General features: G+C 49.3%; 1 protein-coding gene across 1 annotated transcript in view; it reads right to left on the reverse strand.

The window, feature by feature from the left end:
- LOC122380622 (nephrin-like) overlaps positions 1 to 17,086 on the reverse strand; it is a 147,193-nt gene extending 130,107 nt beyond the window's left edge. The window contains exon 1 of the mRNA XM_043363952.1: positions 16,590 to 17,086. Within this exon, the coding sequence (XP_043219887.1) occupies positions 16,590 to 16,680 (91 nt within the window). The 5' untranslated portion in view covers positions 16,681 to 17,086. The remainder of the gene's footprint in view (positions 1 to 16,589) is intronic.
- Between the last annotated feature and the right edge of the window lie 8,887 nt (positions 17,087 to 25,973).

Consider the following 25,973-nt stretch of genomic DNA (forward strand, 5'->3'; position numbering starts at 1 on the left):
GCGGCTCCGGCCCATTTTGTAATGTAAAACCCAAGGAAACATGTGCCTCTTTCCACTCAATCATGGAACAAAAATGAGTGAAATATAAATAAATGGTCAAGTGATAGGAGCCAACTTTATACTGGCTGGGTTTTCATGTTATCTGACGTCCAAACCAAGCACAATTTCAGTACGTTTTTTGGCATTGATCTTCTGGATAGATAACAATACAATAAACCTGTAAAAACTTTCTTTTCGAACGCCAAAGCCATGGGATCTTGAGATCCATCTCACTTTCAACATTTACGCATCCTAGAACTGTCCTTCATGATAAACAAAACACGCAATACCTGCCATGAGTCAAATGTCCTTCGGCCTCAAAACGTCATAGCGCCATGGTTCATATCCCCTGTTGGTACACAGCGAAGCCAGCAGTTAGTTATTTGTTACCTTCCCAGCTTCGTCATAATTACGTCTTGCATGTAATTGTTGTCGCATATAGCGCAATGTTTCCCGTCCCGAGCGCAGTTACGAGCTAATAAATCGTAAAATGAATTGAGCTAGTAGTTCTCAGGCTTTCTTTTAAAGGTAGTGTGCCACCTTTGAAAGATTTCCCATTTTATTTTTCCTAGGATAAGAAGCTTCTGTTTTCACCAAATATCGCAAAAAAAAAAAATCAAAAATAGGCCTGGAATAGTGCCTTTTTCGCCTAAAAGTTTATCGGTTTTTCGATATGTATAACAACTGTAGTGGACTGACCTGCAAACAGGCGTCGGCAACAATCGCGAATGCGGCGCACATGTGACAATAAGCAAAGGTCATTATAGAGTTACGACGTACGGGAATGAGTTATCAGCTGTCTAATCGTAGACAACACAATGTCGAGCCTTAAACCGTAATCCTGTATTGGTATTGTTTCTTTTATTTGGCTGTCGAACATTATTTATGGTTTGAAATATGATTTTATGTAAAATAATTGATATGAAAAAGCCGTCTCTTAAGTTATGACCCCATTTCACCACACGCAAGTGGCAGAAATGACAATGATCAGCTGACGCATTTTTCTTGGCCGAAGTCAGAGCGCGCGGCCCGACGCACCACCACCGCACCACAAAGTATGAGCAGAAGCCGCGCCCAAAGCCAGGGCCCCGGTAACGTGAGGTAGCCGAGTCGGGGCAGCGTGCGCTGACCCAAGCCGGGGCCGCAGCTTTGGGCGCGGTCTACCGCATCCCCGCGGGCAGCCCCGGGCTATCACATGACACCGGGAGGACGCGCGGCCCCGGCTTGGGTCAGCGCACGCTGCCGCGACTCGGCTACCTCACGTTACCGAGGCCCTGGCTTTGGGCGCGGTCTACCGCACCACCTAACAGGCGTGTTCGAAACCGCAGGAGATGATAATGAACGGGTTTATCGAAACTTGATTGGATGAGCATATCGGTAATAGCGATTTCAGTGTGTGCATTTATTGTTCATAGTGGTGTGAAATGTGGTTGGGGTACGACCGACAACCCGTCGGGGCGAATTTCGCACTGGGGTACTCAAAATTTGAAGAATTTAAGACGTTTCCATGAGTTTTGAAGGTATGGATAAGTTCTAAAAATCCGGTTCTCCTTATCTGGGCCATTAACTCCATACGGTCCAGGAAAGCTGGCACACTACCTTTAAAGTGACTGCAAAGCAACGGCAAATGCGGCAAATCGCGTTTAGTTATCAAGCATCCAATGTATTCACGTGGCTTTCCTTCTGATAAGACATGGCCTATATGCACATGAAAAAGTGCAAGATTTTGCTATCCTGTTCAGAGCTCATCGTCAATGAGATATCGTTATCGCATTCTCAAAAGGTTTATACCAGAGATTAAAGGGGCCCTCCCACCTTCAAAAAAGTTTATGAATTGGCATGAAAGTGATGTCGCTCGGTTCAGAAAGAGCGAAAACGAATACCTACCAAATTTCACCGAAAAATATTCACCGGTTTTCAAGATATTAGACTTTTACTTTTGTTTACTTTTTTGGATCTCCGCTGTTCCTAGCGACTTTATCTGGAAGCAATAGTTTGGCAGCTGAAAGTGCGGCACTTGTTGCGCGCAAAGCAGCATATACCACCGCGTGCTACAAAACGTTTTAGTCAAACATTTAAAAATCGTTAGATATCTGCGCTGACGTCACACATTCAGAGGGGTATTCCTATGCATTAGCCCCTCTGAATCAAAATGCTGCAATTTTGAAATTCAATATTTCCGATTTAACCTGCGAGTTGCTGGGGGGGGGCGTTAAACGCCCCCACTTTTTTCGCCGGGCCATAGCATAAAAACGGCGCGCCGCAGGCGCGCCAAATTTTGGGTACCTGTTGAGAATCTATTGAAGTTTATTGTGACAAAGTTTCAAAAAAATCGGTCGGAAAATTTTTGAGATATCGAGGTTTTAGTGACGTCATGATTTCTGAGTTTTCGACCAAAAACGGCATATGTTCAAAAAATCATATAAAATCACAGAATAGACATACAGATATGCTGTAAACGCTATTAGACTGCCAATACCATGATCAATCAAATGGCTATCTTCGATTATTGATTATCGTTCCGCATTTTCCATAATCTTGAACTGAATCTTGGCAGTTTTTCGTGACTACTTCACGACCATGATACATGAATTTATTAAATTGAACTTTTTGAGCCAAACACGTACATATATGATAAAATGAATGTCACCATCGTGTTCTACGCCCAAAATTACCTATGAAACATGTGTAACAGGCTGCGAATATCAGTTTTGATTTTCGGGGATATGTGACTACCCGGTTGACCTGACCTTGACCCTGACCTATGCTTGACTGACCCCTACATGGAGCTGACACTCTTGTAGGCCTTATAAGATGGATTGTGCACCGTTTTGACAGAGTTTATGGCGAGAGGCGCCCATTGCGAAGTCCTGAAGTCCATGCTACTGAAAGCCCGATTTCAGGTGTTTGACCTGACCTTGACCCGACCTGTGACCTCAAAATTCAACTTTAAGGTACTCATCTGAAGCGTCTCGTCACGCTCTTTCGTTTGCCGCCTCGTGCGTTTCGCTGCGCCTATTGGTTCTCGAGTTATCGGCTGGGGGCGTTTAACGCCCCCCCCCCCCCCAGCAAACGGTGGGTGGCGAAATACCCCAGCAACTGCCGGGTTAAGGCATTTCTCGATGTTGTGAGTGCCGAAACCGGTAATTGTGAGCCAGGGACCCCATTTTGGCTATCTCAACTCAAATCTAATGTTAAGGTGGGAGGGTCCCTTTAAGGTCATATCCCACTCCAATCAGCTTCACCCCCCGCTGGCACCCACTTGTACCCAGGACCCTCACTGGAACCTCCGCGACTCAATCTAGCAGCACCGAGACATGGCAATATGATCATTGATCATCCCTCCAACGAGAAAAAAAATTGCGATGGCGAACTGCGTGCCTCCACCGCGCTGCAAGTTGTCATGGAAATAAGTGTGCCTCAACTGCTCTGCCAGTCGCCATGGAGACCTGCCGGCGGCAGATGACTGGGGTCCTCCACCGGAGAAATGCCACCGCACGGGGAGGGGGTGTCGCAGGCGAGGGAGAGGTCGACTCCAGGTCGGCCGCGCTGCCGAGCTCACCGGTCAGGCCGGCCAATAAACTCAGCTCACCGGCCGCTGAGCCGACTGAATGTTTTGTAAATATTGGATTAGCGCTGCGCCGTCGGCGGATGGCACGAAGACGCCGCATCGCGCCGCGCCCCGCCGCGCGCGCGCCATTGATGTCTAAATGAGCGCCGAAGGCCGCGCCGGCCGGTTACGATCGGAGCCGTGTCGTATGGAGTGGTGTATCACCCTCGTGGCTCGCGGTCCTTTATGGGAGCTGAGACCCGGTCGTGCATCAGCGTACCGGCAAAGATGCACGCCGCTTGATACGGTGGAATGTTTGGCTCGGTTCACATGCACAGCGGGGACACCGCAACGCCGAGGCTAGACACGTGACACAGTGGGAGGCTGGCAAATAAGGCCTAAAATGAGAGGGTACTCAGCTAGCGTGGGAGGAAAATCGCGTGACAATTATCGGATGACGTGGAAGCCCATGTGAGGTAGTTCATTCATTGTTTGAAGAGATTGTGAGTTAGTTAGTCGATCCCTTTCCCTACTGCATCAGAAAAAGGGCGCGTTTCTGGACCTCATTTGGTTTGCACATGAACATTTCACTGAGACATTTTAGCAAGAAAGCAAAAATTGGATGACACATAAGCAGCAACAGGAGTCAACTCCTCGCAGTTTCGCGCTGCACAGCGGTGGATGAAATCCGCTGCAACCGCACAATTCAAATGACAAACTGACTGGATAGAGGCTGGAACGCATTGATCAAATCACTATGCCTCGGGCCGTTCAAAATATTCAGAGTGGTTGAACGGGTGGTCGACGATCTGGGCTCCCATCGGAGGTATTCTGCACATACCACCACGAGCTGTTGATCCGATTTAAATCGCTCGCGTCCGTTTCCCCGGTATGAGTTTAGCCCCAAGCTTGTCGAGCCACGAGTGCCCCTCATGGCAACTCCGCGGGGCAGCGGCAATGCTCAGAGCGGTTTAGAGTCGTCAGTCGTCCCATATCCTGACCGATGACAGCCAATTGACAGCAGTTATTTCAATGGTCGCCTATCTGACAGACGGCAGTCGCACGGTCGCGCAGGGACTCCCATCGAACGGCCGAGCCATGCATGTCTGACAACGTGAGCATGCACCGCGTGCTTTACGGCTTATGCTAAGTGCTGCATTTATTCAGCGAAACCGCAGTCAAGAGGATTAGAGATTAAGCCGGAGCCGCTAGCGCTGAGACACAAAGTGCACGTTTCTTGCCCATCGTGAGCCACCGGATTGTGATGTTCATTAGAGCCCGTGCAGTGCACTCAGATCCGAGAATAGCGCTCGGAATCGAGCAGAGGACGGGTGCAATACACGAGAAGTCCTGCGCAGCATCCCATCACCAGCCAATACGGGAAGCCAGTCCGACGCACATTCGCCCGAGCCGCGCCGGTTGATATATGAGCGCGACTCAGCTATCTAGCGAAATCAAACGACCGCGCTGACACCCGATGAGACAGGAAGGGAGACGTCATTGGCAGCCGCCGTCTGTCATCTTATCGCTACATCAGCCGTCATCGGGAGTCGGGACAAGCTCAGACGCCGGCGTCATCGGCACCCGGTCCGACACCGGCGCGGCTGCGTCATCAGCGCAGTCATCGCGGGCTGATGGCCCCTCGCACGCACCGGCCACTGACCGCCGCTCGAGTAGTGCCACCATATACATCACCGGGCGGTTTTATCCCACGACTGAGTTACGCCGAATTTCTGAGGAGGGTGAGATGATTGCATTTCAAAGCGGACGCGGCGTGATCACAGGTTCCCGGGCAGAGAGCTGGAATTTCAGGCGGCAGGCTTGCGGATTGCGGAAATGCCCCCCTCACATTGCGTCAGACTCAAGCTGCATGTGCTAGGTGTTGGTCCTTCTTGTGGGTCAGTTGGGCATTCTTTGAACGTGTAAAAACCACCTGACATTTCATGCAAGCAGGCACAAATGTTCGCCACAGACAATAATTTGAGTCGTAAAAACAACGTCCAATATATGTCAAAGAGCCTCTATAACTAATAGCCCTCCAACACGTCAGTCCACCAAGTGGCAGTCAAGGCCGTATAAGAGGTCGCAGTAATACACTGGCGGGTAAGGCATTGTGACGAAACTCGCTGTCAGTTACAGCATTCTACAGGATACAGGATTCGACAGTGTGCACCTGAAGTGGGAGTTCAATCAAATCCCCGGAATAGGAATTACTTATATAGTAGCCGGATGTGCGCTTCGGTTACCCTTGATGTGGCTCATTACAGACTCAAGGTGCGTGCAATTATTACACGCACTCGTTGTAAATTCATTAGGTCCAATCTAGCGGACAGCCCCTTGCTAATCTGGGCTCATTTTATTTTCATAGCGGTTCGTTGGCGCTCGGGTAATGATCTGCGCAGCGCCGGACGGCTCCCACAGTGGCCTGCGCTACGGCGGACTTCGGAAGTGACAGGCGAGGGGGACAGTGAACACCGGCGCTTAATGAGGACTGAGAGCGGCACTATAAAGAGTTGCGTGGGTTTGACAGTCGAGCCTCAGAGTAGACCTGTGCAATCTGGACACTACGGGAAATAAAGTTTTCATATGCAATGGATGGGTCGCAATGCATTTCAAAATGTCTAGTCATCGATTTAACGTTCGATCTAGGCCAATTCATTTTCCTTCAGTGATGAAAAGAAAGAGCAGGCCAGCCATTTACGCATTTTAGCTCGACAACCATCGATGCCACGACCAGAACAAGTTCATTGACTTTGTCAGCTGTCATCTGAAATAATCGGACTCAAAGCCGAGATAATCGGACTCAACGCCACTCACAACTGAACTCAGTTCACTTCAATAGTGGTGGCATTCTGTTAGAAGAAGACAGATCGCTTCCAACATTCACTAGACGCCTCAAAGGCAAGCCGCCTTTGGCGCAGCGGCGAGCACTGCGTCAGACCCGCCAATCGGCGGCCGAAAATGCAGTCCATTTTCGGATGGCATATGCGCGGCGGCGTCTGGGCGGCGCGGCGAATCGCCAATTGCCGTGATGACGTGGTAGGCTTTGATCGCCGTGTGGACCGGAATCTGAAGCAGCGGCGTCCGCCTCCCGGGCCGCTGGGGTCGGTGGCTAACACACGATCCCAGCGGACTCGTCTCGGGGTCGGTCGGAAGCCGATGTGAGGAGTTTTGCACCACATTGCTTTTTCTCTTTTCGTACTAGTGACTCGAAAAGTATTCCTGGATAAAAATGAAAGTTGCAATGAAAATAAATACTTACCAGCTTAGCATATGCTCATTCATCATCACGTTTGATAAGTATCAGTCAGGATATATGGCAGAACTACACTACAAGTCGTTTATTACTCCTGACGAGTCCAGTGATGACAGACAGCGATCAGCAGCCCTCGGTGCGGCAGGTGACCGCCCTTTTCACCGACCACCGGCAGAGGCCACGCGCCGTGCAAGATCTCGATCGATGACAAACGCTCGCGCGAGGATAGTGCCGCAGACGTGTCCACCTCTATCGGTCAATGTGTCCAATCGATCAATCAGTGATCGCGCCCACGCGTAAAAGCCGCCACTGAAGACCTATTGTGACGGCCCAACAGCGCAGCCATTGAAACGCAAGTGCAGCTGAAGACAGTCATCGTTGAAAGCATCTGCTAAGGTGTTACAGGAGGATTGATATGAGGTGCTACAATCAATTGTTAACAGGGACGCGGATCCGGCATAGTCTTGGGCACAATAGACGGCTCTGGCTTGCAGTCTCCGGCTTTGGGTAAAATGTCCCAGCTGCTCCGCTTCCATCTCCGTACGCCTAGTTGTTTTTGACAAAATTATAAAACGCAGAAGTAAACATGTGTGTACTTAACCTACAATGGCACAGTGATGCCATTAGTTTTTGTCATTTTGGTGCTAACGCTACATGCATATCGTCAGTAGACTATCCCTTTTACCGTTTTTAGGTGTGTCTAACTTTTTTCTCTTCCTGCTTTCATTATACCTACCGATCTATCGAAGCTGTCACAAAAGGACAATGATATTTCTAGCATCAAACCACAAACTACAATCATGAGTCTCGGTTTGCCGTGACTCATGCTTGCAGCGTATTGCAACGCATTGCTCTACCATTGCGGTAAGGCCTAAGCAACAATGATAGAAGACGGACAAAGGTGCTACTGCTTACAATCGGACCACACCGGTTCGTAATTATGAAAGGGACGAGGGCTGTCGAGATATCATCGTGACAAGAAAACATGTATCAACACACGACGCATCAGGTTTCCAATAAGCGACGCATGCAGGCTATTAATCAGGGCAATCGCAATTAGAACTTCAGTACACAATTGTCATTCGATCTGGTTTTAAGGATTTATAGCAAGTCAGGGGAAGACCACTATTTCCGAAATTCAATAGGTATATTTATAAAGTATATATCCACTTTTCCACGTAAACTTTAGTAAGACTTAGAATTTTAGTAATTTTAGTGGTTTAGTAGTCATATACCTACATATTTGCAATCTAAAAGACGAATCTGAGATAGACAAGTATGCCATACTTGATTTCCAGGGGAAAATAACGAAAAAAAAGAAAGGACAGTAACCATTCAAAGGTATTTTGCATGCATGTACATACTCACTAATATAACCTTAGCTCAGAGGCAAGATGGTCACTCTGTTTTGCATTCAGCATCAGGATAAGGAAGCAACTTCAGGCATCAACTTATTATTTCTAGCAAACATTTTTGGGTAGGACGCCACTGCGCAAAAAGAGCAACAAAAAGAATAAATACAGCAAGCCCATCAGTCAGCTGTCTTACAAAATACGCACGCACCCCGGTTATTTGTCACGCTGAGCCGACCACCGCACCTTCAGTGCAGTGGCGGCACCGGTAAATCGCCGGCGCCCGATTCCATAGCACGCGCCACGTAATGGTCGCTGAGTGATGTGTTTGCCGCGAGGTAAGTGGGACGTCCCGCTGGGAGACACCCCTGCCCCGTACCCACGGGGAGTTACCTCCACTGACCTTTGGAGCCACTGAAACGTACCCAGTGGGGAGTACGCAGTGCTTCCTGGAGCGGCAAGGTCGCACTTTGAGCCGCCGCCCTCTACTTACTGCACCAAGGAGCTGAGTGCCTGACGCTAAATGGAGCGCGAAGTCACTGACTGACGTTGACTTTTGACTTTGAGTCACTGACATCTGCTTAGTGCACCTGGGAAAATCAAATGTTAATTGGAGCACCAAGGTCACCCTTTGAGCCCCTGTCCCATATACGAGGCGACAAGGTCGTCCTTTGAGCCGCTATCCTATCCCATATAGCGACGACAAGGTCACCCTTTGAGCCACTGCCATGTGTGGCCCATCACGGCCTCGTGCATCATTCAGTGTCGACTAAGACTTATAACTGTCTTCATGCCCAATGGCCACTGAGGCAAATGTGTGCTAAATTATGCACACCTTGCGGCCCAGTAAGTGTCCGGCCAGTAACAGAAACTGAGGGCTGTTCCTAGGCAAGGCAACAGGAATGGAGGGCCGTTCCTAGGCAAGGAGCGTGTCATGACCGATCATTTTGTCATTGTGATTTACTGGCGTATGCTTCATCATCACTCATTGTGCTACCTTCAGATATGCATGCACGATATGTTGATTGTTGAAACACATTGATGTCAGAACGAGTAAGGCATAAACAGTACAAATAGTCTACAACAATGAAACGTTAACCATCGGTGGCTTTATAAAGCAACAAAAACATGCAATGCACAATTTGAGTATCAATGAATCGTGTAAAGTCTAAGTAAGAATTAGGAAGTAGGAAATGAGCGAGTTGGAATCCGAATAATTTACAGAGTGGCTGGTGGCTAAACGGCCTACATCCAGCACCTTCATGTAAATGTGTTCCACTCACCATTATTTCAAACATATAACGCTTCTGAGTAAAAAATAAGCTAATTGGGCCAGCCCCAGTGAACTTCACAGGGGCTAACCACTCACTTCGCTTCCCACCACATTCCATTAGCACCTTCACGCCTGGCGGAATGAGAAACTCGGGACGTTGGACAGTGAGTACTGAACAGCTCAAAAGTCCTTTTTTCTACCACCTAAGTTCAATCGTCCAGATGTGCCAGCCCGGTGTCCACTCGGATGTTTTCGGCTCTGCAGCCTCAGAGTCGCATGGCTAACTGCTCCCGGAGGCAGCTGCGCCCGGACTGCTGACCACACCCGAACGGCTAACCACAGTCCGGACTGTTAGCATCACAGCCTGGACTGCTTGCTGCATCCTATGTTACTACACACGGAAGGCTAACTATACAGTCCGGAATAGCAGTCCGGACTGGTAGCCACACCCAGGGCTGTTAGGTGCTGATCACACCCGGACTGCTAACTACAGCTCGTACTGCTAACCGCAGCCCAGACAGCTAACTAGGCGCAGCTAACGTGCCACGCACGCATGGCAGCCGCCACCGTTCACCGATAAACACAGGGGACCGGCGGCCACCGACCGCGAGGGGGGCCGGATGGCGCACACTCAGCCCATCGATTCCTTCCGCTGGGCGGTGGCGGCGGCGGCGGTGGCGGTGGCGGCGGTGGCGGTGGCGGTGGCGGCGGCGGCGGCGGAGGCGGCGGTGGCCGGTACGGCTTCGGTGGCCGGTCACAGCAGAGGGCCCGCCGCTAATCGGTCACCCCCGCGGGCCACCAGCGCCGCACCTGAGGTCAGCACGCACCCTGCCGTACTGGCGGTCCGGGCTGACCCGCGTGGAGGAAGTGCTGAGTGCGTGCAGTGGGGACCGGCGTACCGGATCGATATGAGGCCCGGAAGAAACCATCGAAGGCATCATATCAGCAGTCGTTCATCATCATCAGTGGTGGTGGCGTCTTCGTTCGCATTCCGAGCAGGCTTTTGTGGGGAAAATTATACACCACTGTCTGGAAAGAATATGGGGAAATGTGATGGAAAAAATATGTGTTTAGAAACGATCAGCATGGTCAGTGGCCGTCACTTGTTGGACGCTACTCATCAGCATATTCTCAGTACGTTGGCACGGTAAAGATAGCAGCCTGCAGTGCATTCTTCAGTGCATATGGTATGCCCAACAATCAAAGCTTGGGGTCAGCGTGGCCGGCATGGTTCTGTCGAACGGCCACCGAGCGACCCGCCCGGCCAGACCGTGGTCATTGGCCGACCGGCCACGCTAACGTCAAATCACGGTCAGCCACGCATGTCGGCCGGTAAAAGTCGCCCGACGAGGCCAAATAATGTCCGAAGAGTCGGGCATAAATGCCGGGCTACTGAGGAAGCAGGCATCGTCACATACAGCTGAGGGCCAAATCAACCTCATTACGGGGCTGGGCCCGGCCAAAGGCATTTCCTATGCACCATGCAAAGGTTAATGTCGGCCTTACGAGTCGGATTCGACGCAGAGGTCGAATGTGGTCAGAAAAATGTTGTACTTTTAGCTAAAGGTTAAGTGCAGAATGGGGTTCCGCATGTGGAATTAGGTTTCGCATGCGCATAAAGCGCGAATCTCCCAGCTTATTTGAATATAAGGAAGCGCATTTGTGGAATCAAGATAACACTGATATGATCAGTAAAAATGAATCTGTTGAGACGCAGCACGATCGCACAATATAACACATTGTGTGAGCCATAGCTATGCCAGGCCTTAGCATTTTTAAACCGCTGCTTTCTTCGCCTCACGACTCCCAGCAAACGTTATGAGAAAACAAAGAAAAATAGGAGAGAAGGGGAAAGAAAGAGTTTGAAAGATAAGAGACACCAAAGAATGCTGCCTAATGCCTCTATCACATGCAACACTCTTGATTGTATATGGATGTTAGGAGTATAAGGGCTTTGTAAAATCCCAAGCGGATTTCAAAGAACATGTTGCAGCACATTTGTACCGGGTATGCTCTGGCCACAACCAGTTTGTGACTTTGTAGTAATGCTGCCGTCTCTCCCGCATCACAATGAACTGTTCTATTGGGTGAACGCAGTCCAAAGCAGCCTAGCATGGAACAAGGTTGCAAGTGCCCTTCCTTATATGAGTGCTAACCCTCGCCCTGGCAGGGGGGGGTCGATGCGACCCCCCCCCCTAAGGTTTTTCGAAGATAGCGTAAAAACGGCGGCGCGCAGCGCCGCCAAATTTCGCACAGCCTATGGGGCAACCTTTTTACATATGACCTGAAAATTTCAGGTCCGGGTGACCTTGGGTCAGGTCACCAGGTCAGAAAAACCGGTACAAGGTCATGGTCAAATTTCAATTTTCTTTTTGCACCTGTCCAGCTCACAGTTTTCGACTGATTTCCTTCAAACTTTCAGGATGTGCTAAGTTCACCGAGTTGTATAACATATATTCCGTTTTTTTTTAGGTCACTGACCTGAGGTCAGTTAGAGGTCATTACGTCGTAATGTTAAGCCTATGGGAAAATACTAAATTCGGAAAATACTGGAGATATCCGCTTCGTTTGATCTTTTTTGTGCTTTGAAACCACGGTACTTAACAGCAGGTCACTTGGTGCTTCTTTGTTTGGTGTACTTATCCATGGGTCAGGTCAAATGAGGTCAACTGAGGTCAAATGACGTTTTTGCCAATAACTTGGCACATAATGACGCTAGAGCTTAAAAAATGGTATCATTGTGTTCCTGGTGATCAGCCGAATCAAATGATATGCGATATGATGCAATTTGGTTAACTTGAACTTAAGTTATTAATTTAAGTTTACTTAAAATTTAAGAAAAACTTTAAGTACACTTAAGCAAGCTAAAAAGTATATCATTCGACGCGCCTTGACGTGCTGAGTTCACTAGTGCTTTTCGTTTTGCTCTATCTTAATTAGATCAAAAGTTATAAGCGAAAAACTTTTGACCTGTTTTTAGCGAAATTTTTACATTTATACCCCCCAAAACCCCCCTAAATATTGACCTAGAGCAACCAAATTTGCACAGGGGCGAGAACTCCGGGGGGCCCACCTACCTACCAAATTTGGTGTTTCTAGGTGCCATAGGAGCCAATCGCGAGGGGGGGGGGTCGCATCGACCCCCCCCCCTGCCAGGCCGTGTTATGAAAAATGCCCTGCCAGGGCGAGGGTTAAGATGACTTTCGAACTAGAACAGCTCTTTAGCCGATGGCATTACCTCAGCACACCAGTTTAATGTGTTTCGTGCAGAGTCGAGTGTCGTCAGCACTATCGCCGACATCATCGGATTACGAGTACAATGCTGAGAAGTGAGAACTGTACTACATGGCATTCGTGTCCATCAAACACGCACATGAGCTGTGTACCGTGTGAATGTTACATAGTGCAGCTTCATCTGCAGCAGTACAACTGTAATACCGCCCCAGACAAATCCATAACTTTATAACTATAGAGCTTTTACAAATAATAAGCAAACTTTCTTCGTTTTGACGAATTTTCAGTGCCATTAACCAAGCTCTGTACTTTGTCTTTTGCCCAGGGAAAGTTCCCCTTGGTCTGGAAACGGGCTAATGTGGTGCCGATTTTTAAGAAAGGTGACAGGAAAGACCCGGCCAATTACCGCCCTGTGTCACTTTTGTCAATTTGCTCCAAACTTCTCGAGCGAGTAGTGTGTGACCAGTTACTTGCACGTGGCCCCTGTGTTGTCTCCGGCTCAGCACGGGTTCCTGGCCGGACGCTCCTGTGAGACCAACCTGACCTGCCTCGTCAAGCAGTTGTGGGACGCTATCGCCTCGGGCCATCAGACTGATGTTATTTACACCGATTACTCCTCTGCCTTTACCAGCGTTAACCACTCTCTTCTCCTGCACAAACTTCGTCACTCCTATCATCTTTCCGGTTCTGCCCTGCGGTGGTTTGAGTCTTACCTCTGTGGGAGAGAGCAGCGAGTGGTGGTCAACGGGAAGACGTCTGGCTGGGCCCGTGTTGGGTCGGGCGTGCCGGAAGGCAGCATATGTGGGCCGATCTTGTTTATTTTATTCTGCAACGATTTACCATCTTACCTGAACTCGTCGTGCCTCATGTATGCTGATGACATGAAACTGCTCCGCCCGGTTCGCACGCTTGATGACGCTGTCGCCCTTCAAAACGATATACATAAATTCTGTACATGGTCAACTACTTGGAAGCTGCAATTGAATCCCACAAAATGTAAACAGATTACATTCACTCTCCGCACTAAACCAGTCCATTTCGACTACTCCATCCATGGGATCACCTTAGATCGTGTATCTGTGATGCGCGATCTGGGTGTGCTCATGGACTCAAAATTAACTTTTGGGCCTCACGTCGACGGCGTCGTCAGGAGTGCGAACCGGGCGCTTGGCGTGTACTTGCGCTCGCTGCAGACCTCTCGTGCTGCGAGGGGGAGACGGTTTCGACCTGAGCCTCTTATCACTGCTTTTAATGCCCACGTTCGCTCTGTGATAGAATTCGGTAGCATAGTATGGGCTGGGGCCTCAAAAACACATATACAGCGTCTGGAACGGATCCAGCATAAGATGCTCATCTGGCTGGCAACTCATTCCACACGGTCCTCTCAGTCTCTCGATTACCATCAGCTTCTGTCTCATTTTGGTGTGAGTTGTATTCGGGCAAGGTTGGTGCAGCGCGATCTCACTTTTCATCATTCGGTGTTCTCTGGTCGCATTAGGTCCACCGATATTGTTGGGATGTTTGGATTGTGTGTTCCATGTAGGCGGACTCGAGGACGGGCGATACTGCACGAACCCACCGCAAGGGTGGAAACGATAAGGGCCGGAATGTTTTGTCGCTTACCGAGACAAGTGAACGGCATGTACGAACATGTGGCATCTGCGGACCTATTCGCCAGTCGAGGAACTTTTATGAAGTCTCTTAGAGCCTTCTTAATCTCTCTGACATGACTATACGTACCTATATTTGACAACCCATGAGCACATGTATTTATAGGTTTTAGTATCGGACTGCGTCTGTAAATGGGTGTCATACCTGTGGGCGTTCAAATAAATACATACATACATACATACATACGTTGCGAGTATGAATTGATGGCACAATATCTTGATGGACCAAATCCCACGGCTGCTTTGAACGAGAATGCCTTATCGTTCCACTTTTCAGCGACCTATAGCTTAATTAAAAACAGCGTGCCGTTTTTTTTGGGGGGGGCGCGAAAAAAAACATCAAACAGCCATCAAAATTAAATTTGATAGAAGGTTCAAAGCGCATCGTGGCCACCAATGCTTTCCCGCCTCGTGTGTCCGGTTGCAGCGATAAGTTTAAAGTTGTTATAAAAGGAAGTTTTTCGCCAGATGTGTAGGTAGGTGTTCGATATTGCCAAAATAAGATTGAAAGAAAAGATGCATGTTTAAAGTTAATGCTTACAGATCTAGGCAAGAGTGTGTTGAATATCGGATGTTCTTACCAAGATCACCCTTATAGAGCTATTTTCGTAATTTTACAAGAGAAAATAAAAACTTCTGATGCGGCTGTGGCCTGTGACATACAAAAGCACCTTGGCTATCTTGCACTTGATATCTCAGCACAGGAAGCCACTGCGGTACGGGTGTTTTTGCTTTCTGTGTGGCTCGAGGAGCTGGGTCGACTGGCATAAAATCTTAATTTAAATCAATTTGGCATTAAGGAGATTCTTGCTACGAACTCCCGATATATCAAGCTATAAAAAGCTCAGTTCTATCACTAATGCACATAAAATACATTCGCATTAATAGAACATGTAGCTAATTACCTATGTCTAACAAAGGAAACATTACTATTCGCGAGGGCTGCGTGCCTATACCATAAAAAATCAACGACATGCCAAGTTCAGAATGTGCCACGAATCGATTGTTCGCTTCCGAAAACTTTGCGAGCTATTAGCTAGAGTGCCACAGTGGATTTTAGCACGCACACTGCATGGAAGGGAGTCTATTAGCCACACCTGCTTCTAACCGGTCGCACGTAATGGGGAAGCGGCATTTATGCCAGCGTCGCTCAACAACGCACATTTTTAACGAGACGCACTAGGCAAGTCTCTGCTGAGCCGTCCCGTGCTGTTGGCGAAATGGAAATATTTCCTAACACTGCTCCGTGATGCTGCGTGTCGCTGGCGGATGGAAGAGGGGCCAGGGAGAGAGGGAGGGGACAGGGGCGAGCTCGTCAAGTGTTCGATGTCCGCTAATAAGTGAGCTCGGTGTCCGGCAGCCGCTCGCGCCTGGCCGACTTCCCCAGTCCCACCGCCCACCCCCAGAGAGGACCAACAGGCGCTCATCTGGCGCCTGGTGCCCGCTCTGCCGGCCCAGCCACTTGGCACCAGGCCGCGTCCCGCTGGGGGCACTCGTCAGTTCGACGGCTAACAGCCAGAGGCTCTTAGGCGTATTGTTTCCACGAACAACGCTAATGCCCCTCACGTATGCCCCACATGTCCGAAGTTCGTCGATTCTTGGTGGCAGATGACAAGAAGATAATGTCAGCCTTCACGGGCCGGGGCTGTCTGTCGAAGTCGGCGAGCGTTTTCGGGGAATTGCAGTTTTCTCGGGCACCGAGGAAGTTTCAAAGATCGGCTAGCACTGGTCATGCGGGCGCTGATTAGGTGGCGCCGATCTGGTACTGATCAAGTGAGTGCCGAGCTGAGGCCTCCTATACCAAGAAAAAAAAACAGGCTTGATTGAATGGAAAACCATTTTCGTAATTGAATAGCCTATGGTGGTAGTTTTTCCCACATCAGCCACTCATACGCGAACCTGTAGCTGCTCGGTAGAATTTCTTGAGACTTGAGGCAAATACGAACGGTAGTTTTTCGAAGCGTTGCACGCTCAAGAGAATCTGAGGAAACAGCACTTTATTTAGGTAGGTATTTTAGTGCAAGAGGCTTCAGGTGGGCATAGCTCAACTGGGTGCCGATCAATTGGGCGCTGGTCGTTAGGCACCGATCGGGTACTCCCCGTGCTGCCCTGTCCCCCTCCGGCCCTGTCCCCCTCCGGCCCTGTCCTCGTCCAGCCCTGTCCTCGTCCGCCCCTGTCCCCGTCGGCCCCTGTCCCCGTCCGGCCCTGTCCTTACCTCCTCGGGTGATGGCCAGCGAGCAGCCAGCGCTGAGCATGAGCAGCAGGACCAGCAGCACCGGCATCGGCTGGCTCCACACGACCAGCATGGTGACGGTCGCCGCCGGGGGCTGACCTCGGGTCACCACAGGTCAGACCAGGTCACCGGAGTCTCGGGCTGATGTGACCCACTGCCACTGCAACGCACGCCGAACGCAACCCTCACTGCTACCACAAACACACAGCAGTGGTTAACCTCCGCGGCGTGCAATCAGCAGAACTCCGAGACTGATCAGAACTCAGCCGGGAGCATACAAGACGGACTGGCTTCCGTTTTCCAGTCCGCCCTCCACTCCGCGCGACCTGAATCGTACCGTCTCACACGCACTGACGTTTCATCCGTCCACTGTCACACTCCAGTCAGCCGCCGTGACGGCCTACAGAGTCCACACTGCCTCCTCGTCTCCCTGTGTCACGAGCCGCACCCCTACCTCACGGCACCCACTCCGCCACTGAGCCGCAGCAGCCGCCGCCGCCGCCGCGCCGGTCCCCACCTGTTTCCGTCGCTCATAGGGGGCGCCACGGGACAGCTCGTCGGTGGGACGGTGTCCCACTGCTCTGTCTGACGAGAATGACTGATTTGCTTCATCACACTGTAACTCTGATGGGGCGGAGGTCTTAGGAAAGGGGATTTCCCAAACGGGTCGCACAATGTAGAGACACACTTGAGCATCACCTGACAAGTTACAGTTTTGTGTGTACGGACTAGGATGTCACTGCCAGCTGAGGGTGATTTGTGCGTTTGATTCAGAGGCCTCTTGCATCCCCCCTTCCGGTTTTGAGATGCGTAATTGTAAATTGTACATGACTACATTATGGTGCGAACTCAATAACCAGGATGAACAAAGGCAATAGTCTTTTAGCACTTTTTGAAGATATTGTAGTCGACTTTATTTGCATCGTTCCCTTGTCATGCGGTATAGTATACCTTCAGGCGCAGACGGTAGTGACATCTGGCGGCGGCGGTAAAACATAGTTCAGAGATGTGCGGTACAGTATACCTTCAGGCGCATACTGTAGTGACATCTAGCGGCAGCTATGTAACCGCATACATGTGAAATTCGGTACAGCGTAATTGAAAGCGCCCCTCACTCCGCGCTCTCTACTTTGATTGGTTAAACATGGGACTGACGTAATCGGCATTGCACCTGAAATGGATCTTACTATTTGTAAGCAGCATTTAGTAAACATAATAATAATATATAACCTACCTTGCGTCAGCGTGGTTATGTTGCAAATAACTAAAGGCAGACAAATATGAGCCGAGGCACAAATTATTCCTAGTAGATCTCAGACTCGACTACCGTCAGCATTCAGCAATTAGGATTAACCCTCGCCGGCCGAGGGGGGGGGGGGCGGGTGCCGCCCCCCCCCCATAGGGTTTTTTCGCGATAGCTCCGAACACGCTGGCGATAGAAAGCTGAAACTTGGCATACCTGACCTTTGATCCAAGCCGCATCTTTTGACACCAACCGCATTTTTGGGTCAGGTCAGGTCACTGACCTATGACGTCATAAGTGAACCTCTGCACGGTCTTCAGATGTCGCAACTTCGCAACGCCCTCACTGCCAGAGGAGATGTCACAGGGAAATGAACTTGCAGGATCTAGTATCCATTATGAGTCTCACAACTTGTATATCTCGGATTTTTCCTAAAGGTCATATGAGGTCAGGTCATTTTCGTGACCTCACCATTATAAGTCAATGGGGAAAAATGAAAACTGCTATTCTGGCGCCGGGAACGATCTCCAACTATCTCAAGCACACAGAATCGTGATTTGATGCACTCCTTGCAAGGTTAGATGCGTCACTTTTGCAATGTTGACCTTGCGTGACGTCATGTATGACGTCATCAAGGTCATTTTAGTTTTTCGTCAATAACTCCCGATCAAATTGAGCTAGCGAGTCGAGAAAGCCACCAATGGACTCAGGAAGGCCTGCCGAATCGAATGATATGCGACATGACCTCTTTCGACCAACTTCGTGACCTTGGGGTGCTGACCTGACCTTGACCTGAGGTCAACACCCCAAGTTGACCTGACCCGGACAAAAAGTATATCATTCGACGCGCCTGGACGAGGCGAACACGATGCTGCCAAAATCGGCGCTCTGCGGCCATTTTTTGCGAAGTTATTCACCAAAAACTGAACCGTACCTTGGGGCACTTGACCTGACCTCAGAGGTCACCGGTTGACCTAGGACCTTAAAATCGGGTACCAATCTCTGCGTCTCGTAACGGCGCACACGCTCGTTTTTTCCGCGACGCGCTAGCTCCACCAGGGGCGAAACGGCGAGGGGGGGGGGTCGTACCCGCCCCCCCCCCCCCCTCGGCCGGCGCGTATGTAGAAAACCAATAGGTCCGGCGAGGGTTAAATTTTGCGTAACTTATGCAGAAGCTTATGCTTGTTTGCTTGGAAGACAAATGTCCACCTGTTCAACGCCGTCGGAATTAGAGGAAGAGAGAGGGAAAGAGAAGAGAGAGAGAGAGAGAGAGAGAAAGAGAGAGGAGAGAGAGGAGAGAGAGAGAGAGAGAGATAAAGAGAGAGGAGAGAGAGGGAAAGAGAGGGAGAGGCAAAAATCAAAGCTAAAAATGACTGACCTTCTCCTTCTTAGTCGTTGTATAGTTTGCAGCGGCTGTTTACGTTCACAAATATAGGTCAAGACATAGACCGTCTCTCAAAGAGCCTGCTCAAGGTGGCTGTTGTGTTTCGCAGGAGAGAGATGGATCTGTGCGTCTCGGCATCTCAGCAATGTCCCAATCCCAGCGCCCATATCGGGAGAGACAACTCGCGTCACCTGCAAAAAGTAGTAGAAAAATGAATAAATAAATAATAAGGTGCGATGTCGAAACCAAGCTCCATAGTTTCGTTCGTAAACTAATGCTCTCAGAACGTCCATGTGTTCCTATTTGCTCTTAACTTTCTCCAGAACTCGTTATCAGTCCGTCGAAGTATGGTGCCCTTACTGACAGTGACTGCAGTGCCAATTGAAGCTATGAGGAGTGATAATGGTTCAGTGATTTCGTCGGCGTCATTGCACGCAAAAAAAAACTTATCCTCAGGCATTGCTAAGAACTCTCCAGAAGAAACGTTTCCGAAAGTCTAGAAATCAAATCCGTATGCATTATAACTAGCATACAGAATACACAATATAAGGGTTCAAAGGTACAAAGGTACAAAGGTAGGCACTTGTAAGCAAAAAAAAAAAAAACTTGGGGGGTCCAGTTAAATTATATCAATTCTGACAAATGAAGCAGATGTAATGGCTTTTTTATATGCCACACAATTCAAAGCGATAAATTACACGCATAAGAATAAAAACACGCTAGCATTTAGCAGCTCTTTGAAAAGTTACAGATTCTTCTTTTCAGGCGTTGTTAGTTCTGTTTTCCATAGTAAATGCTCCATTCATCACTTTGGTTAGAAATTTATCACATCCTTTCATCTCACTCTTCGCATTTTCGCTGAATAGTAATGCCTCTTTTACTTCAAAAGGGACCCTTCACAAAAGCCAGCGTCGCTTTTTTATGGCGTGTTGGACTAATCTTCAGCATTATATGAATCCACCATCTTATTTGCTGGGGAAAGCCGTCGAATTGCACCCTTCCTCGCCACCAATTGATGTCGTCGGTGGTCCAGAATTCAGGATGCGATGGCCGACTAGGAGGCGATCGACTCTGACGGGACAGACACCAACGGCTGGGCCGTGCTGCGACGAACCCTCTGTCGAAACCCGGTTAGCAGTGCAGGGCAGTAAAGGGCCGGGCGCTAGAGCACTGACATTCTGAGCAGACACTCTAAACACCATGCAAAGTTGGCTCAGATAATAAGGCATGTTCAATTTCAAATGTATTCTGGGCTCCAGTGTGGCTATAGTTTTTGAAGCAAGACCAAGTGATACTAAAAATGTTTGCTTACCTATAACGCATATAAAAATAAAACTTGATCAACAACGAAGCATTCCAACATTCTTAAAAACTTTTTTTTTTTTTTGCTGACATTTATGGCTGCCTGCCTTACTTGTCTGGAGTAAGCAGCTAAGCAGCTAATGCAAAAACACCTCAAAATATAACTCTGAGACCTCGAATATCGTCAGCGGTCGATCCAGCCATCTTTGTAGCCCTCTGCCAACTTACTGAGCCTTGATGTCACGGGATGTTGTGCCATCCTGGAATCCATGTGCCTCCAAAACGGGCCAACAGCCGCATTTCCGTTCCCGTAACTTCTGCCGCGGGCAGTGAACTTCTGTGTAACCCGTTCCCGTGCGACTCCTGCCATAATTTCCTCTCTCCCTGTCGTCTTCTCTCCGCCACCCATGGCTGGTTTGAATGGCCACCGCGGCCCGGTCCCCGCATTTGGTAATGAGTCGTGAACCAAGGGTTCACGGAACACCACCCGCAGTGGTAAACGGGGTGCATCCCTCCCCCTCCCCCGCCCCCGGCGACCCCCGCCAGGGCCCGAACAGCCGGAGGCGCATCTCCGGCGCGTTGTTGAACTGGGACTGATGTTGTTTATTTTTGTAAGGCAGCGCAGCAGCCGTAACCTGGAGCTACATGGCGGGACTGACTGATGTAATTATGTAAACAGCTCAACGTGGGACAAGATGCATAGTGCATGCAATGATAAATTCAGGACGTTCTCAAGAAATGCGTGAGAATTAGAGCCCTGCTTTGTTTGAATGCCTGTAATTACTTACATTTTTCCAAACGCGATAAAATTAACCCTCGCCGGACCTATTGGTTTTCTACATACGCGCCGGCCGAGGGGGGGGGGGCGGGTACGACACCCCCCCTCGCCGTTTCGCCCCTGGTGGAGCTAGCGCGTCGCGGAAAAAAACGAGCGTGTGCGCCGTTACGAGACGCAGAGATTGGTACCCGATTTTAAGGTCCTAGGTCAACCGGTGACCTCTGAGGTCAGGTCAAGTGCCCCAGGGTACGGTTCAGTTTTTGGTGAATAACTTCGCAAAAAACGGCCGCAGAGCCGCGATTTTGGCAGCATCGTGTTCTCCTCGCTCAGGCGCGTCGAATGATATACTTTTTGTTCGGGTCAGGTCAACTTAGGGTGTTGACCTCAGGTCAAGGTCAGGTCAGCACCCCCAGGTCACGAAGTTGGTCGAAAGAGGTCATGTCGCATATCATTCGATTCGGCAGGTCTTCCTGAGTCCATTGGTGGCTTTTTCGACTCGCTAGCTCAATTTGATCGGGGTTATTGACGAAAAACTAATATGACCTTGATGACGTCATAAATGACGTCACGGAAGGTCAACATTGCAAAAGTGACGCATCTAACCTTGCAAGGAGTGCATCAAATCACGATTCTGTGTGCTTGAGATAGTTGGAGATCGTTCCCGGCGCCAGAATAGCAGTTTTCATTTTTCCCCATTGACTTATAATGGTGAGGTCACGAAAATGACCTGACCTCATATGACCTTTAGGAAAAATCCGAGATATACAAGTTGTGAGAATCATAATGGATACTAGATCATGCAAGTTTCATTTCCCTGTGACATCTCCTCTGGCAGTGAGGGCGTTGCAAAGTTGCGACATCTGAAGACCGTGCAGAGGTTCACTTATGACGTCATAGGTCAGTGACCTGACCTGACCCAAAAATGCGGTTGGTGTCAAAAGATGCCGCTGGGATCAAAGGTCAGGTATGCCAAGTTTCAGCTCTCTATCGCCAGCGTGTTCGGAGCTATCGCGAAAAAACCCTATAGGGGGGCGGCACCGCCCCCCCCCCCCCGGCCGGCGAGGGTTAAGTTGCAACTACCACCTGTATCCTGTAGTAACTAAAGCTCGTTTTTATTTTCAAAGAATTGTTACGACATGGGTTACTTTTTTACTTAAACTGCCTATTAAATAAGGTTTGCGTTCCATTTCAAACGAGCTAGTGAAAATGGCTAAAAAGAAAAATCACTTTTCTGGTAAACCCCTTCGGTCTTTACCAGAAAGTGACCACTCCTGCAGAATCGTGCACGCTGCGCGAGAAAGGCCGCTCGATAACCGCCGAGTGGCTAACCGCGTTACCCCAGCATCCTATCGCATTTTCCCCACTTCCGTCGCGACTCCCCATACACAAGCGATCATTTGCCGCTAATTGACAGATAGTGTTTCAATTTGGCTGGGCAGGCGGCTCTCTGATGAGACGCCCTGCGCCTATGGCTCCCTGCGGTGCCGACGGGGTGCGGGCCTGACCGGGGGCAGCGGTGGGGGTGCAGTGGGGGATGCGGTGGGGGTGCGCACTCGACCGGAACAGCCGGCCATTGGAAGCCAGCCTAGCGAGCCGGCGTGCGGACCGATGAAAGGGGACACGTGCTGTGACATCAGTGAGGCTTCTGACGCGCGTCAGTCGGGCCTCAGAGCGGCAGCCGAGCACCAGCTCCTCTCACCAGCACCTCCCGTCAGGTTCTACGCACGGGGAAGGAATGGTGCTAGGGGGCACCCACGCGAGCGAAAGGGATCAATCAACAAGGCACGATCACACCCAGACACACGACATGCACATAGATATACACATAAACCCTAAAACAACACTCTTATAACACTCTTACCCAACTTAAAAGAACCTTTATTTTTATTCGCATTTTCCATTGAGTCTGAATAGACTTCTTTTCACTAAAACGCGAATCTGCTCGTCAAGGCAACAATTGACCCGCGTCTGCAGCTGAGGGAGGGAGACAAATCTGCCGCCAACTTCAGTTGTTTTTTTTTTTTTGCGAGTAGCCTCTTAACGCGTTAGGCCAGCGACGTCAAGCTTTCCGAACATTATTATACAGTGATTTGACATGTTTCCTACATCAATTCAACATGTTGACATGTTTCGTTTTAATCTCACGACTAAATGTAAAAATCAGTTTTTGAATAACGGGTTACAAAAAACATTTTTAACCCTATTAGTCGCAGGGGGGTTGTTTTTATCCACCCCTCAGGTTTTTCGGGAATATCTCCGAAACCGCTGAAGCTACGATGCTGAAATTTTCTGACTTTTCCTAAAACTAAATTGGGCACATTCCTTGAAAATTTCAAGTTCATAACTTTACCAGGGGCGGCTCCAGAGCACTGGGAATTGGGGGGTCCTATTCGTGAAGCGAGTCATTTGGGCGAAGATCACGATGCTGCACCAGTTTTACGAACAGTGAATAAAAGGTATCATGTGATAACATATACAGTTATTGTGCATCCTCTTTTGACACGTTTTTGCTATAATAGGCGGATCCAGGCGTCCAAAAAGGGGGGTTATGTTTTACCTCCCAACATAGGTGCCCTGACACCGCCTATGCATTACCAATACCTACAATTTTAGTCGTTCTTCTCATAAGAAAATTATAATACAAGACCATTACCACCCTTTTTAGAAACAGTACCAACAAAACCTTATTTACTATACTTTTTGTATACCCCCAATCTCAATGATCTGTATCTGCCTATGATTTTTGAAAATGCATATTTTAGGATCCATGTGAATTCCTGGTTCATTCTCTATCGATCGCCAAAAGTTGCGTTAAGATTGGTTCAGAAACCTGGCCGTGATAAACAGTCTAAAATGTATCTGCAATTTGCCCGTTTTTACCCCCCTCTACCCCCCCCCCTATTGACATTTTTTAATTTTTATTTTTTAGAAATGTAGATCACGTTGAGCGAAATCGAATGCCGTTTGAATTTTGAAAATCGGCCCGTTAGATCTCGAGATATCAAGGGGGGTCGTAAACAGCCCCCCCCCCTGCCACTAATAGGGGGCCAGGAGCCTGCCACTAATAGGGTTAACAACCAGTGGCGGAACCAAGGGGGGTCATATGGGTCATGACGTCCCCCCCTTGGGGCCCGGGGCACCACCAGCCTGCCAGGGGCACCACTGGCCTATCAGGGGCACCACAGACCTGACAGGGGCACCACAGGCCCACCAGGGGGCACCACAGGCCTGTCAGGAGCACCATCGGCCTAGCAAGAGCATTACAGGTCCCAGGGGCATCACAGGCCTGCCAGGGGCACCACCAGCCTCGCAGGGGCACTACCGGCCTCGCAGGGGCACCTTTGGCCTGTCAGGGGCCACAGTCCTTCCAGGGGCACCACAAACCTGTCAGGAGCACCTGAGGCCTAGCAGGGGCACCACAGGCCTGCCAGGGCACACTGACAAAAAAAAACTGTAAATAGAGTACCACCAAAATTAAGTGACCGAAATTCGTTGAGTTTTTTTTCTAATTTGGGTATAGGTAGGGGCATCGCTTAGATTTATGACCCACCCCTTGGAGTTTTCCTGGAGTTTTCCTGTTTACAACTGTACTGTACAATCATTTGTGCCAAGTTTGACGTTGCTGGCTCAAACAGTCTAGTTATTCAAAAAAATAGAGGGGGTCGAATCCGACCTTCCAACTCCCCTCTCCCCCCCCCCCCCTCCCAAGCTGTCGTGGATATGCATAGCGCATATCGGGCTATAGAGCGGACGAGAACTGTTCTGTGATTTGGTGCCCGTGCAGAGGGCGTGAGAAGCAGGGAAGAGAGAAGCCGCGAAGAGGGCGCCACCGCTGACGTCCGTACCGTGCGACTAGTGAGTCCACTGTCAAAACTCGCAGGGTATCCTGTCCCATAGCCGACGGGCGACGACCCTCTATGACTCGCAATTGAGTCGCGAACATGAGTGGCTTTTATAGGGCTTCTGATATAGATTTTTACCAGGGGTGGCGACTGGCGATAGGCAAGAAAAAAGAAAGGTGAATGGATTTTATCTTGTCGGTAGGATAGCTAAGGAAAAGAACAAATAGTTAGGTAGACACTAGGCTAAAAGTAAAAATGAGCTGCTGAGTCGAATAATATACTATATGAACCGTTCCCACCAAATTATCTGCCCTCCAAAAGAGTGACTTGATCTGACCTTGATCTGGGGTGAGCACTGAGCAGGTGAGTAGGGGAGAGTGGGGTAATTTGGCCGGTGGTGTAAATTGGCCGCCCCCACCTGTACGATGTCTTATAAAAGTGAGTGAAATAACTCTAGTCTCTATTCATTTGTCATGGGTAAAAATAACTGGAGGACAAATGTCAAAACTTTGCCCCTCGTAGTTTTATTCAAAATTAATAAAACGTATTAGAAAATGGTAACTTTTACTTCTGTTTACAAAGTTGTATAACATGTAGTATTTGGGCTAAAAACGAATTCAGACATTATAGCGCCATTCTTGGGGGTGTTCAGCGGTTCCAAGAGCAATTTTATCTAATTCCGTAAAGCCGTGCTGACTTTATAGACATAAATTTTCAGAATGGCAACATGGGGTAATTTGGCCGGGACTAGCGGGGCAACTTGGCCGGTGCGCTCATGGTCACTTTGCTGGGACGGCCGAGTTTTCATGGTCAATTG

This window comes from Amphibalanus amphitrite, unplaced genomic scaffold, assembly GCF_019059575.1.
Source record: "Amphibalanus amphitrite isolate SeventyFive unplaced genomic scaffold, NRLGWU_Aamphi_draft 000102F_arrow, whole genome shotgun sequence".
In the NCBI taxonomy this organism is placed as follows: domain Eukaryota; kingdom Metazoa; phylum Arthropoda; class Thecostraca; order Balanomorpha; family Balanidae; genus Amphibalanus; species Amphibalanus amphitrite.